At 32.2% G+C, this 16,072-nt stretch overlaps 1 protein-coding gene across 6 annotated transcripts in view; it reads right to left on the bottom strand.

Moving 5' to 3' along the window:
* LOC129231234 (ectonucleoside triphosphate diphosphohydrolase 1-like) overlaps nt 1-16,072 on the bottom strand; it is a 107,581-nt gene that overhangs the window by 51,889 nt on the left and 39,620 nt on the right. Inside the window, exon 1 of one of the 6 annotated variants that reach the window (XM_054865503.1) lies at nt 12,148-12,228. The exons of 3 other annotated variants lie outside the window; for them this stretch is intronic. In XM_054865503.1, coding sequence (XP_054721478.1) covers nt 12,148-12,193 — 46 coding nt within the window. In that variant the 5' untranslated portion in view covers nt 12,194-12,228. Of the gene's footprint in view, nt 1-6,177; nt 6,259-12,132; nt 12,229-16,072 lie in introns of those variants that run through there. 2 more of the 6 variants (XM_054865502.1, XM_054865505.1) reach the window with 2 other exon arrangements.

Raw genomic sequence — 16,072 nt, 5'->3', positions numbered from 1 at the left:
CAAGACAAGATATAGATGTGTCCCTTTAAAAATAAAACAAGAAAAATGTTCATTGTCCTAAGTTAAGGATCCCCTCCCTAACTTGGGACCCTTATTTTGATCTTTCTTTCATGTATCCAGCAATAGCTAATAGTTTGGGACACCAATTATGACTTTAAAGAAGTTTATTTTACAAACCAAGAAAGAAAAAAACATCATTAGGTAGAAATAATATAATCTGGTAAACTTTCAATGATTTTAGAATGCAAACTTTCCCCTGAAAACATTGAATGTCTCCCCAGCCTTCTTAACTCTTTTGAATGTAATATTTCTGATGTCCCCTCTACATTTGGAAGCGTAAAAGCAATTGGTAAACCTAAATAATTATTAACACAGCTTATTTTTAGCTCTTCATGTTCCTTATTTCACATCTTTTCCCATTCATTTTCATCCCTTCATAATACGTGAAATTCACTACAGATTAAATTAACCTCATCTATACTTAGAGACTCATTTTCATTAGTAGGGTAGACCGGGGCACATTTACGAGGATTTTCTTCAATGAATTTTCTAATATTTATGTTTGAATCTAGAAAATTTTAGGCATTTTGGTCATGAAGTTGAAGCTGTTAGAAATTGATAATATTTTTTGAAACGTAAAGAAATTGTTCACATATGCCCCCTTTTCCCCTATTTCTTATGAATTGTAGTATGAATACATTATTCAACGTTTTTGTGCTTTCAAACATGTGATAGTACTGAGAAATCAGCAAAAGCCTATGGCTTTGACCTGTTCAAAAACAATAACGGAAAATATTAATTTCTTGAAGACTCTCGATGTTTTTCTAAGTCAAAATGAAGTTTATTTTTGCTTTTATATTCGATTATTCTTATCATTTGATCTCTTTTAGATGACGTTACTTAATTGTTTTCAATGCATCAAACGTCTTGTTTAAAATCAGTTTTCAGATATTTTGTGTGTTATGTATGTCTCAACTTGTATTAAATAGTAATAATATAGCAGATTTTTATGAGCCATCCTCAATGCTTCATTTTACCCCATGCTTCTTCTCACAGTGCTCCACATGGAGTAAAGTGGAGCAACTTGAGTGCCTTTCAAAAATAAATTTTTAAAATAGGAAGATACTAAGGAAAAATTATGAAAAAAAATTACATTGACAGCTAAAGTGTTTAATGATCATGTTCTACAAATAAAATTTCTCAGAAACAAAAAGGAAAGATATTATAAGAAAAGAAATTAAAACTGTCCCATTGTGCCCCGCTTTCCTCTACTCGCATAGCTACCTTAAGATGATTCCAGAAACTAAGATTATTTTATAATGATAAGATACTTTTTAAGGTCTTTCAAGAAACTAAATTTTGACGTGAATTGAGATCATAACAACATGCTAGTAATAATGACCATTTCTTTACGATAGATTTAATATGAAATATGATTACGGATATATCGTCGCCTCAGAACAATAGTAAGATATCTAATTCGAGAACTAACATTAAGATATCCTGTTGTTGCTATGAGGCGACGATACATGAAATAGAAATAAGTGCCGTGTTTACAGTGCTAATTTCCAGCACGCTGATGATTCCAATGCTTGATGGAAATTCAATTAAGGTAAGTCCGCCTAATATCTCGCTCATTTATGACTCAGTTGGCTCCAAATTTTGTACATTAATTAAATGACAATTGACAAATAAGAAACAAAATCCTTCCATGTAAAAATTTAAGTTTAAATTACATTTGTTAGCAGTTTAACAAAAACTGGTGAATTTGCCTGGTGAGGAACACGGATCCCCAACAAGGCAAACTCCGAAAACATCGAGAAAGTGCTGAAACTTATATATATATATATATATATATATATATATATATATATATATATATATATATATATATATATATATATATATATATATATATATATATATATATATATATATATATATATATATATATATAAAATTTTTAAGAAGGTATCAAACCGCATTTGTAAATCTGAAAAGTACTATCAAAAATTCCATATTTATTTCAATGGGAAGGAGAGAGATCAATCGTCTTATTCGGGGTACATATAAGTCATTATTTTCTGCTTCTTGGTTACTCATAAGAACAGTTCGTGCACATGTACGTAACATATGCAGCAAAAGCTCATATCCTCCAAGCGATCCTTCGGCATCATAATAAAAACACCGGAGTCCTAATAATGCCAATTATAACTTTACTGGGCTACAGTCTACGAATTTAGGGTTATCAAATCACAGGGAAAACGGACGGTATAAAGCGTGATTTTTCTTTTTGAACTCGGTACCTGCATAAATTAGGAATTCAATTTTTTTATTGCAAAAGTACTAGGATATTTACATTATGGGGTTTTATGTATCGCATATACATGATATTAGAGCTAAAAATTAAATTAAAGAAACGATGGTAACAAATTTTATATAAAAACAAAAATTTTAAACAAAATGTATAAAACAGTAAAATAATCAACTCTAAAACAATAAAAATGTGTACAATGATTTAAAGGAGAAAAATTACATATCAGTACATAAAATACAAAAGCATTTAGTCACTAAAAGTAATTATCATCATCTCCCTAGCATGCCAATATCGGTCATATAGTAGATTTTCTTCGTTCAACAAAGAACACAAGCAGATGTGCTTTGTCCATATATATTTTCATTACATAAAGAGCAGTAGGGTCTATATGCCAATGAGATATATGTGTTTAATAAGACAATCGTGTTCAGTTTCCAAACGAAAATTTTCGACTGCAAAAAATCTGGGAGAATCTGGAATTTTGGAAAACGTCTCCCTGCATTTCTGGTTTTTAATTTCTTCATGAAATTTGGTGTTGTATTTTTTCTTAGTGGTATTTTTAATTATTCTTTTCATTGATTTGAATGGTACTTCGCGGTTATTTGATTGGAACATTTTTGTTCTCTTTTTTTGCCAATTTATTGGCAAAAAAATTCACATTGGCAATTTCATTGCCAATGAGTTTAGCATGAGATGGAAACCGTTGTAAGATCATTTATTCCCTTTAAAGCTAAGATTCGAAGATGTTCTACCCTTTTTGGATCCGCTATATTGTGGGTTGCAATTGCTTGAACAGCCGAAAGGGAACCAGATAATAACTATATCTTTGAATTCAATTTCTCCACTAAGCATTTGTTCAGTTGTAATTCTAATTGCCTCTCTCTCTGCACCAAAATTGGTTTAGAAACAACCGAAGGAAGTATAGAATGATAATAATTTTGAATGCATACCAGCACCAACCCCATAAATCATTTGTGATCCATATGTATATAAATGGAGCCATCTTCTTTCTACATATATGCAGTATATTGCCCCCATTGCAGCTGCTTTAATTTCATTATCTACTACTGATGACTTTGTAACGTTGCGCAGCAAATTCTGTTCAATTCTAATAGATTCAAATTGCATGGAGTTGGAAGGTTTCAATGGAATTTCTTTAGGCATATTCAGGAAAAGGTAGTTCAATTTCACTTTAGAAGCCTTCTGTAAAAAACCTTTCTGTGTTTTCAGTTTTCTAGGTTTGGTGATGTAAAAGTTTCTCCATTGATCAGTTGATGGCAACCTGATTAGTTTTTCATACTATAATAAAGTTCTCTCTTGAATTGTTACCTCTATTGGTTTGTTGCCTCTTAAGGATAGCATTGCCTGAATTGAGGTAGTTTTTATTGCTCCAGTTATGAGCTTCAGGGCTTCGTTTTGAAAGACCTCTTGTTTTGAAAGTAACTACAGTAAAACCTGTAAAGTTTGCCACCCTTGTAAGTTGACCATATGTCTAAGTTGACCACTATTTTCAGGCACAGAATTAGATCTTATCATGTAGTTCAACCTCTATAAGTTGACCACTTGCTTAAATTGATCACTTAAGTAGTGCAACTTACACAGGTTTTACGGTACTAGTATTCTGTAGTTGAGGCAAACCTAACCTGATAGCATTGTGAAGACTACGCAGATCCTAATCACAGCATTACAACGCTTCCAGGTTAGGTTTACCCCAACTATGGAAAAATTAACAACTTTTCTTATACTAATAAACTACAGTGAACCATGAAGAAACAAAGTTAACTGCAAAATAAGATCAGGCAAGTTTGACTAGACGCTTTTGTAATAACTGTTGCTACACTTTTGCCTGTTGGTGTTAGACTTCCTGATGACGATAGAATCACGATCTAGCAAATTTTCGATATCGGACATAGAAAAATTGGGTGTTTGTCTATTGGTCTATTTATGTCTTAGCACACATACCTTATTCTGCCAATATTCATTCCTGGTCTTTGTTAAGTTATGACTATTGTGCTTTTGCATTTTATTTGATGTAATGTTTAAGGGTAAAGTGAAACATAACCTAAATTCACTTTTTGCCATTTTATTAGATGATAAAAAAATATTTTTTTTCTTCAAGGAATAGAGAATTGTTATCTTGAATTAGATAAGCTTTAACTGTAACTATCTGTTACAATATTGTCCTTTACCCGAGAAGAGATTCCAAGTTTAGACATGAGATAAAGCGAAAGAGAGAACATAAAGTCCGCAGTCTGGCAACTGCTTTTTTTAAAAAGAGTTTTAGACAATAGTTTTAAGCAGATTAAAAGTACTCGAACTAAATAAATATGCGTAGAAATGATACAGGGTGAAACAAAAGAAGGGAATATTTTAATAATCCTTGAATAATAGAAGAACAACATTTTTTTCATAGAAATTGAACCCTTAAAACCAACCATTAAAGAAGTATTAATTAATTTATGTAGATTAATAATTAGAATGATAAAGGTACAAAAAAATTTCTATGCGATCACTACATTCTTTATTTGTACTAACTAAATTTATGCAGATTAACTTTGCAACAATTTCACAATTTGAAACTTCCCCACTCATGCATGAATTATAGTTATATTGCATTTTTTGGTTTAAAACGGGAGAAACACTCTCACAAATAATACTTATTAAAGCCATTTTAAGTGAATTATTCTCCTGGTTCAAAGCTATCCTACCATTTAGGGTAAATTTGAGCCATGTTAGAAACGGGATACAATATACAAAAAGTATAATTTTAAAAAGAATGATTCAACTTTTTAGCAGTAAAGTAAAAATCTCTCTTTTGTACTTCACAGCATCATAAGGCTTCTATCATTTGTAGCATTGCATAAAATATTACAAAGAGAAAGAAAACTTTCAACAACCTCATAGTTAAATTCCAAACAGTAATTTCAGAGTTATTGATGATACAAATATAGCTGTGTACAATATTGGCAATTTTTGTTTTTGTAAAGTAAATAGTAGAAAACTTATTCCGTATCTTTGTTGGGCGGATTCTACACATGGACTTCTAGCTTTCTTTAAGTCAAATATACTGAAAAATTTGAAGTCAAATTGTTTTAACTAAAAAATTTGAAGTGGTACAAAGTTTCACCAGTAGCGCTCGAAGTTCTACTGAATGACTATATTGATACCTACTTCACTTGAACTGAAATTTAAGGTTTTGAACTTTAATTTTAATTGCTTTTTTCAGCGGAATTCTGATCCAAATTTCCATGAATATATTATCTTAATTCATTGGGGCACGATTATGAACCACAGTTGTGTTGCGTTGTTTCATTGAAACAAAAAAATAAAACATTCATTTTAACATGGTAAATCGTTTTATCATATGTATATTATTTCTCAAAGGTGTTTTTTTTTTGTCTGTATGCCAAAAATTGTTTAATACTTCATGAAATTTCAAAATCTAGACTTCATTTTAAATATTTTTTTCACCGATATCAGCGAGAAATAAAATTAAAAAAAAAAAAAAAATCACACTTCTGCCATTCAAAAAATTACTTTAAAAAATGAGTTTCTGAATTCCTTTTGTTCAGCGCAAATGTTTCGCACTGGTCAGCTAGTAGGTATTATTCGAAAAGGCAATTATTATTTTTGTGCTAACCATAGTAATAGTTGGAATGATAAAGATTAAAAAAAAAAAACTCTGTCACTATATTAATCACGGGCTATATTTATACTACACATACTTAACCTTATATAGTTAAATTTTTATGTTGAAATCTTACCTTGAAATTATATATATAAAAAAAAAGATTCATTTCCTAGTAAATACAATCTAAGAACATCCATAGATTTTGCAAACATAAAATCATGTTTCTTACCTTCATTTATGATAGGTTTCTCTTGTCTCTTACGAGAGTCCTTACAGAAATTGAATGTATGATGTTTCCGACAAAAGTCAAATGAATTACAAAGCAATGACAAGAAGCAAATGAACAAACGAAATGAACATTCTTTCTTTTTACTGTCATTAGGTCACGGTGGATGACCATCAATCGACGAGCGAGTAATTACATATCAGTTGTATTTCAAGGCTATTTAGAAATGAAAACATTTCAACATTGAACTGATGCGTAACCGAAACCGCAAAATTTCCTCTTGTATTTTGATTTGTGTTTTGTAATGGATTTGTTTCATTGTCGGATTTTTTGTCCTTTCTGTACTTAATTTTAAGGGGTGTTTTACTGTCAATCAACTGAATCCTTTGTTTAGAACCCTTAGCATTAAAAAAATATAATATTCCTCATGGCGTTTTTTAAACCTCCTTGAAGTAATAAGTGTCTGTTACGCAATTTAAGATTTCAATTTTGGAAATCTTTTTCTTAAGTTAAGCACAATTTTGAAATGATGCGTAAGTCACTGCGTTAATTATTCAGAGATGGTAAGGATATATTGATTTATAGTCATGAGCGATTTGATTGCAAAAAAAAAAAAAACATTAAAATGACTTTTATTTATTTTCTTTATCTTAATCCTTCAATGAAAGGTTTGTCGGAATGAAACAAACTACTTCTTACAGAATTAATCATAAAAGTTCAGAAAACAGACGGTTATCTGGGCGGCTCAATTTTGCCTTTATAAATTCATATTGATGGTAGCTGCTATTTCCTCAGTATTCCCGTACAATTTCATTAGTGCTAAATATAGAAAAAATGGAACGGTTCATTATTGTATCACCCATCTTTGTAATGTTCATTACTGTAAAGGGTACGATACAAAAACATCACCGATGATTTCTAGTGGTTCAGTACAGCGATTAGTTGCAATTATCTGAAGTTATGACTATCTAAATGGTTTCAGCAAACAATACTAACTACTCTAAGCAAATTTTTGGAACAACAAACAGCAATAAAATAAGTCGTGATATTTTAACACAATTGTTTAATGCAGAAATCTAGCAACTGGTAGAAGCTAGCAATATTTGTACTTAAATACGAGCTGCTTCGATCAGTATCAAGGACTTGTCGTTATGATCATTTAAATGCTACAGGTATTTCATGCAATTATTCAATGATTTTAAACCCTTTCTTATTCATAGTTGCAGGTGCACGTAGATTATAAAGTTTTGAATTATGAATATTATTATGCGTAAATATCATTTCGAGCCTTTAGGCTAAATGTTATAATAAAGATGCAGAATGAGAAAAAGTATTTTTGATACGATAACCAGATCCGTCATTTCAAAGTTCTCCGGTGGAGTTACAGGGTATGTACTTGATGTATATTATATCGAAAAAAAAAAGACCATGCCCATACATGTGTTAATATATTATTTTCTCAAAGTTTACTGACTATAGCTTGGAGTTTCATTCCCCTAAAAAAACAAAAGAAAATGTGTTATGTAAACTTGAAGTTCGCATAATTTTCAGAAACAACTTATATTTTTTAGTTTCGTGGTAATAAATTAAAATATATGCACAAATTATGAACGCATTTTATGAATAATTGCTCTTGGTGCACATGTTATCACCACATTCCGTGCAATATTGTTCTGTATTTTAGTTGTCATTTGATAAATTAAGCATAATTTATGATATATTTGTGGAAATTTTCAGAATTAATGTCTTTACTTTTTTTATAAACTCTTAAATGCACTTTAGATGTCCCCCTCTCCTAGCTGGGAATCTCGTGCGGGGGTCCCCTTGCCTTCTCAGTATTAACGCTATTTTAATTAATAAATCTGTTAAATTTTCTTGCATATTTTACAGCTAATAATAGTTTCGCAAAGCTTTGCTTCTGCTATAAGGAAAATCAGTTACCACTTTTTTTTCTAAAGGAAAGAATTTGTTCACTTTTTCACACTGTCCGTTTATGTTTCAGTTATGTTATTTTACGTGTACGATTTTTCAGCTTTAGTCATTTTCGCATGTAACAAAATATCTCATATTTCAATCCTAGGATCGAAGACCACTTAAAGTGTGGCGAAACAGTAAGTTATAAATCAATCAAGCGCATATCCCACCCCGGCAGCGAAAGTGACACAGCTAAAAATTCTGGAAAAATGTATAACTTATTGAATTTAAATCTATATTTGCTGCTATTTCTTGCCGTAAAACTCGCATCAAGTTACCTTACATAATTGATGAGTGGTGGCGTAGAAACGGTGTAATCAATAGTGACACATTATGAAAATTTAATAATTTAGTTAGACAATTTTCGAACTTTAAGTATGCATTATTGATTTAGTAATCATATGTAGTCGCAACGATATGGTTGATAGCAAAGCGTAGAGCGCAATATTTAATTTGATTCTGAATTATCATAACCTGGAAATGCGGTAGACAGCAAGCGTAAACATTCAGCGCGACAGTGGAACGCGCCAAAGTACATCATTTGTGACGTCATAAAGACCACGTCTTGTTTGAAAAATTGGACATTTAAAAAAATTGCTTTCACATTCCCAACAGTTTTTTTTTAAAATTATTTTCTGGGTCTATATTATTTTTTTTGCTCATTCTATGAACTTCAATAACTAAAAGTAATACTTCTGACTGAAGAAAACAATCCTATTAGCGCTTTAAGTTCTAAAATCAGCTAATAGACGGTAGCAGTCGTACACTAAGAAACGTAACTAGTAAGTTTTGGGATTTAGTAAGGCGCCAAATAGCATTGTTTTCAAAAACCGGATTAGATGTCACACTTCAAAGTTGGAGCCAGTTGATGACGGTATAATACTCATATAATACTCAGGAAAAAGGAAAGGTGACTCATGAATACCCATATTGTGTTTTGGAATAGACAATTTTCGAAAATCAACGTCGTAACCGCATAAATATGAAATTAAGTAGCAGGTACGCTTTTCAGGACTGGAAGCCTTTTACCAACGCAAAATCGTGAGATTGTCGATGAAATTCAAGCTTTAATAAGCAATGCTAAATATACCGTCAACCGGGACAACTTTGCTGAGTGGGACAGCTTTGCCGGCTTTTGAAAATAATGGCAATTGGCGCTCTACTAAATTCCAAAATCATCTAATAGATGGTAGTGTTCATACAAAGAAGCACCATCTCATCTAGTTGGTTTTGAAACTTAGTAAAGCGCCAAATAGCATCGTTTTTAAAAACGGGCTAAAGCCCCGGTTTCCTAGAAGTGAAATCGCTGATCTTCGTGACGCTGAAATGAAAATTAAGTGATTCTGGCGTGGCCATTCACGACGTTGATTCAGCTGGGGCGCGCATGCGCAGAAGAATCAAGTTTTCTCGTCGGCGAGGAGCGACGCAGACGATCGACGAGTTGACTCCTACGAAACCTAGGCTTAAGATGTCATGCTCTCAAAGTTGGGGTCAGTTGACAACGGTATAGTACTCAGGAAAAAGAAAAGGTGACTCATGAATACCCATATTGTCTTTTGGATAGACAATTTTTGAAAATCAGCTTAATAACCACACAAATATGCAATTAAATTGCAGGCACGCTTTTCAGAGTTGGAATCCCATTACGAATGCAGTATTGTGAAATTTTCCATGAAATTCATCCAGGTAAATCCTTTACTCGGATCATTTTCTTACCAAAGGTAACAGTTTTAAATTCATTGAGGGATTTCAACCTTGAAGCATGCGCCTGAAATTTAATTGCTTATTTGTGCGTGAAATTAATTCGATTTTATATTTTATTATTTGTGTACAAAGGCACAATTTTTTTTTACTTCTGAAACACTCTTAATGTAAATGAAATATTAAAAGAAAGATCTAAGTCGGTATTGATATTGAGATCAAGTGAAAATACCAAATCCGTGCTTGAAGTTAAAATAACAAAACGAAGTTATGTATAAAATAAATAACAGAAACATTAGCTTATAGTCATAATTTGTAATTGTGTGGATTACTGAAATTGAAACATTAAACTGAGGTAAAAATATGTGACTCTACTCTAAATGCAAAAACAAAATTTAAAGTTCAAATGGAAAGTATTGACTAAGTGAAATAAAGCTTTATGTTTAAAGAACGAACAGCAGTTTTACGACAAAATAATTGAATCGTTTATTTCAAAAACCAACCAAGAGATAAAATTGCTAATTTTAGGAAAGCATCTATATCACCATATTAGATTACTCAGTGATTATTATAACATTGTTTATTGAAAGAAATATACCTAAATTTGTATCCCTTTTAGTTTACAACGTTAATCCTTGTAGAAAAATTTTAATACAAAGATAACAATTTTTTTTTTAAATTTAGAGCTTGTCGCTTGACTAGTTTTTGAAATTGATTGTTCAATTAAATTACGAACAAAATTCAAGTAGTAAATATCGATATTTTGTCAAAATAGGATTGTTAGATAGAAAAGATAAACAAAAAATCCAAGTAAAGCTGTCTAAATACATTGAAAACGAGTTTTAGATAAAAATCCAATTATTTCTGGTTTCAATGAACTAAAAGTTTATGCAGGCTTACGAAACCCATCAACGTTTGAGAGTTGTATTAAAATTGACAATCAATTACGTTATTTGTAGAAATCTCTTTAAAAATAGTGCTAAAAGGGCATACAATGCTATACACTCAAACCTGTTTAAGGGTCACATAAAAAAATCGCATCAACAAAACCGTTCGTTTCATTATGAATTTTATCTGTTTTACAAATAATTTTGTCGATTGAGTCTCAATATGATTGAAATTTTCATGTACCGTTTAAAAAAATTTCGAACAAAAAAAAAATTTAATTCTGAAATTTTGAATTCAACTTACGTTTCCCGCAATCACGAGTTGCGACAGGACCCTACTCATTGGAGTTGTAGTTTCGAGAAACAGCTCCTATCCCCCAAGCCTGCCCCTCCTCTTAAGCGGTTCCGTGTGTATAATTGTGTATGTGTAGACCAGTGTGTTTGCGTAGACCTGTGTGTATGCACATTGGCGTATATGTAAAGGCACGCGTGTTTGTGTATGTGCGAGTGTATATGCGTATGAGCATGCGTGTGAGTGTGTGTGTGTAGGACATGGATGCCACTAATCAGGAGAAGCGGATTCCGGGGGACAGCGCTCAGGACCGTAGGAGTCGCGCCTGCAGAGGACGGTGGGGTTGAAAAAGGAACCAGACGCCAAGGACGGTCAAGTGAAAACAATTAGCAATCGTGATTGCTCAAAAAAACACCCTGCACGAGAGGGGAAAAAAAACAACAACAAAAAAAAAAAAAAAAGAAAATTAATTTGAATTCTGAAATTTTTAATTCAAATTATGTTTTTCGCAATCACGAACTGCGACAAGACCCTACTCATTGGAGTTATTGTTTCTAGAAACGGCTCCTGTTCCCCCAAGCCTGCCTCTCCTCTTGGGCGGTTACGTGTGCATAGTTGTGTGTGTGTGTAGGTTTGTGTGTGTAAGTGTAGGCTTGTGTGTGTGTGCGTAGACCTGTGTGTATGCACGTAAGCGTGTGTGTGTGTATGTGTGTGAAGTCGTGTGTTTGTATGTGTGTGAGCGTGCGTGTGTGTAGGACATGGACGCCTATCGTGCCTGGACATGGACCAGGAGAAGCGGATAGCTCAGGACCGAGGGACAGCCGCGCCTGCAGAGGTCGACGGGCGGTGGTGCTGGTGTCCCAAGCTGAAAAAGGAACCGGACGCCAAGAACGGTCAAATGAAAGCAATAAGCAATCGTGATTGTTCAAAAATAAAAAAACGAATTTGTGAGCACACATAAAAAATCCCCAATATACTCAAAGGAGTTATATATATATAACGTAGGTTCACTGAATAAGCAATATTTCAAGGACGCTTTGATATTTTTGGCATACTCTGTGTAAATAACGATTTTACTCTACAAAATAAAAAAGTTACGCTTACCAGCATTTAACCGACCTGGGATTAAAGGACGAACACTGTCGAAAATTCTGTCTGATTTCATGTCTGCGAGCAGCAAGCATACAGGGACAAATATGCTTTTTAAACGGGGAGCTATTTTCGTTTATTACCAAAACCAAGCTAGTTATTTGTCCTTCAAGTTCAACAAGAAGTAAAAGCAGATTAAAAGTCGTGTCGCTTAAGTTGGATAACTGGAATTATGAATGAAAGACGAAACTTGACTGTAGACTTCGACTCCTGTTTTAATTAATATATAATTATAGGGCTGAGAATTGGATGCTTGCCCACCTGAAATATTTTACACGAATTAATTTTTATTGTTATTTCTGTTAGATGTGAGATGAATGCTTAAAAACTTTCCCAATGTTTGGCAGTTTTTCAAACAAGTATACAATTTGCAAGTAGTATTTCGGTGCTGTCATATATATCTGATAACTATTATGTTTTCTTTTAGTTTTAGATAGTTAAAGGAATACCTTCTCATTGCAAAATATTTTATCAAACTGCATCCTGGTGTTATACCATATCTCCAAAAAAGTCAAAAAGAAGTAATATTTTGCTTAAAATTTACTTAACCTTCTATTGTCCAAATTATTATTTCCTGCAGAAAAAATTAATATGTACGCACATAATGTTGAAGAATAATGTATTTTACCCGTATCAATCGAATTTTTGTTTTATTTATTTATTTAATTTTTTTTTTTTGAATATATATTTTTAAAATATTGTGACTCTGTGACTGAACTATTAACTTATGTCAGTACCGTTAAAGAGTAATTTATTTAACCATATAAATCGAATTTTTGTTCATTTTTTTATATTTTCAAAATTGGTTTGTGACTCTGTGACTGAAATATTAACTGGTGTCAGTACCGTTAAAGAATAATTTATCTAACCTAACTATAATAAAAAAAATATATTTTCAAAATAACTTTGTTTCTCTGTGACTAAAATATTAACTTTTGTCAGTACCAACAACCAAAATGTAAAACCACCCCGATGCACCACTCCAGTCACTCTGGTCAACAAGGAAATGACGCTCCGATTGGGAAACATTAATTTGTTCAACTATTTTTTACTTTAAATTTTGTTTCTCCTGAAAAGTTAAATTTTATTTAGGAAATCTGTTTAGCTTAGGTTTTTTTCTCTGGTAATCGTTCTCTTGTTCCGATGTATAAATAGGGTCGTGGGCACTTGGAACAGTTTACCGGAAGAGGAGGTAACGGTAACAAGTAAGGGGGTGGATAGTTTTAAGAGGGCCACCGATCTTCATTGGGGACTTATAAACAGACTAGGACCAACCTAGCTGGGCCCAGAGCCTGTTGCTGGTCGTCACATTTGTATTGTATTGTATTGTAAATGATAGATTACTGTATTTACTTGCTGTTAAGCTTATTTTAAGGTTATTGGCATTTTTATTGTTTAATATTACATTTTCGCCACTTTGGAAACCATGCTTTCGGCACAAAAATGGAAGCTATCTGACGGAAATGATTTTTAAAAGGTTTCAGAAACTGTTAGTCAAAACATAATGAACGAAAAAAAAAAAAAAAAACAATCTAGCCAGAAATAATATCGCATTTGGTGGTGCTGGTACATACATAATAGAATTCATGCTACTCTCCAAACATTTTACTCCTTTTTAATTTCTCTTGTATTTTTAATATTAATGCAGTTTAGAAAAATTTCTTTGCCTTGCGTTTTCATGGTAGATTAAAAAAAATTAAGCTAAATTCAATCATACTCAGGAGTTGATCTGTTGATACTGAAAATCTAAGGAACGGATTTTTCAGAACTAAAAAGTTCCTTTGTAAATTACATAGGTACATTCGATCAGGGGTTATTTCATTAAGTTAAATGGAAAAAAAATATTTCAAGAGAAAAAAAATGTAAAATGTAAGTATTTAAAAATATTTTGTATGCTTTATCATTTAAAACGTTTTCTAAAACAATTTCAGGAAACTACTGTCGCTTTAATATCTGATCAAAGATGCTGCTTGCAAGAAACAACTACTCTAATAATAACAATAATAATAATAATGATTATTTACAAAAGTACCAAGAATCAAAACTGAATCTTATATGTTTGTGTCTACAATCTTATTGTTCAACTTGGTGGAACATTGAATTTGAAAACAAAAAATGTACAAGCTCTAATCGTTAATCTTGCAATACATATCTATATATAAGAAATAAGTGTCGATGAGAAGGGCGTTTGTTATTAAAATGGACTTCCTTCCATCTGTTGAAAGTTACGTAAACACACTGTCTTCCAACTGATCAAAAAAGTAAACTATCTAAAGTATTTGCTCGTACACATCCAACATAAAATATCAAACCAAAATATTTCCTTTAACTCAAGCCATGAATTAACGTTATGAACAATCATCATTTTTGAGTGATTATCACCAAATTTATTGCTGTAATTTTTTCTAATCGAAAATTGATTTTAACTGCTGAGCTTAGTTACAACATTGAAGTATTATAGTGAATAACGATTCTAAAATAAGTAACGTATTTAATTTATCTAAAAGCTTCTTGAATATTACTATTCAAGAAGCTGAATTGGTTTACATCCTATATTGGACTGCGAACATAGCCCTTTGCATCCGGACAAAATGATCCTGAAAAGAAGAACCACAAAGTGAGAGAAATAGCAATCAGGGCACCGGTGGGAGTCGAACCCACGACCTCCTTAACTGGGCTCAGACAGCTATCAGAGCTAGCGCTTTTCGTAAGTCGATCATGAAGGCTCTGAATTTAAAAACTGGTTGTGTCTCTAAGTTTAATAATCTAACGCAGAAAGCAATTTATGATAATCAATCAAGAGTTAAGAGAAATTTTTTTAATTTTCACAACTAAAGGGAATTAGCCACTTAACATGCTTATAAATTGTTCAACGGGATATCCAAAACAAGGAGAAACGAACTGAACTTTGTTGATTAGTAATACTTAATCCATATATATAACCAAAAAATCATTGGTTTTCTTAACTGAAGTGAAATGGTGACTTACTTTGCTCCTGAGCCGTTTGGCGTAAAATACAAAACGAATAAGACCGAATTGCAATTTACTCATACGAATCAATCAAGAGCTAAGAAAACAAACATTGATTTTTACAACTGAAGTGAAATAGCGACTTACTTTCGCGCCTGAACCATTTAGCGTGAGATCCATAAGGAAAGGGAACGAATTTCACTTTGAACATATATAATAATCAATCAAAAGCCAAGTAAAAAAACATTGGTTTTCACAACTGAAGTGAAAAAACGACTTACTTTGCACCTGAATCGTTTAGCGTGAGATCCAATACACAGAGGAACAATATGCACTTTGTTTATTTATAATAATCAATAAAAAACTAAGAAAAAAAAATCGCTGTTTTCACAACTGAAGTGAAATAGCGACTTACTTTGTACCTGAATCGTAAGCGTGAGATCCAAGACGAAGAGGAACAATTTGGACTTTGTGTATAACCAGCGCTTTGAAGTTAAAAAAGTAACCGTCTCTTTCAACGGAGCAATAAACAGGAGAGATAGCCCTAAGAAACATTAACGAAGCGTTTTTTTCCACTCTTTAGTCCAGATGTAACAGACATCGGACATTATATACAGCAAAATGACCTTCGCTGAATTTAATGTCCGATGTAAATTGCTTGCACGTATATTACTGTTAAATGTAGTATAGATAATAAATCTAAAAATAAAAAGTCATTTACTCTAATTCCGTCGCTGGAGTTAAAACGAGCAAATAGTTGTAATTCAATCAACGGGGAAGGACCGAGCATTTTTTTCGAACCCTTTTTCAATATAACGATAGATTATTTGTTGACAAATTGACATTTTTTGTGAAACTGAATTTTTTTTTGGAATGTATTTCAAATATGCCACAAGCTCTATACAGATTGTATGTTTTATTGTTT

The sequence above is a fragment of the Uloborus diversus genome, chromosome 10 (genome assembly GCF_026930045.1).
Source record: "Uloborus diversus isolate 005 chromosome 10, Udiv.v.3.1, whole genome shotgun sequence".
Taxonomy (NCBI): domain Eukaryota; kingdom Metazoa; phylum Arthropoda; class Arachnida; order Araneae; family Uloboridae; genus Uloborus; species Uloborus diversus.
Note: the sequence above shows the minus strand (reverse complement) of the source record. Positions and strands in the feature narration are given on the sequence as shown.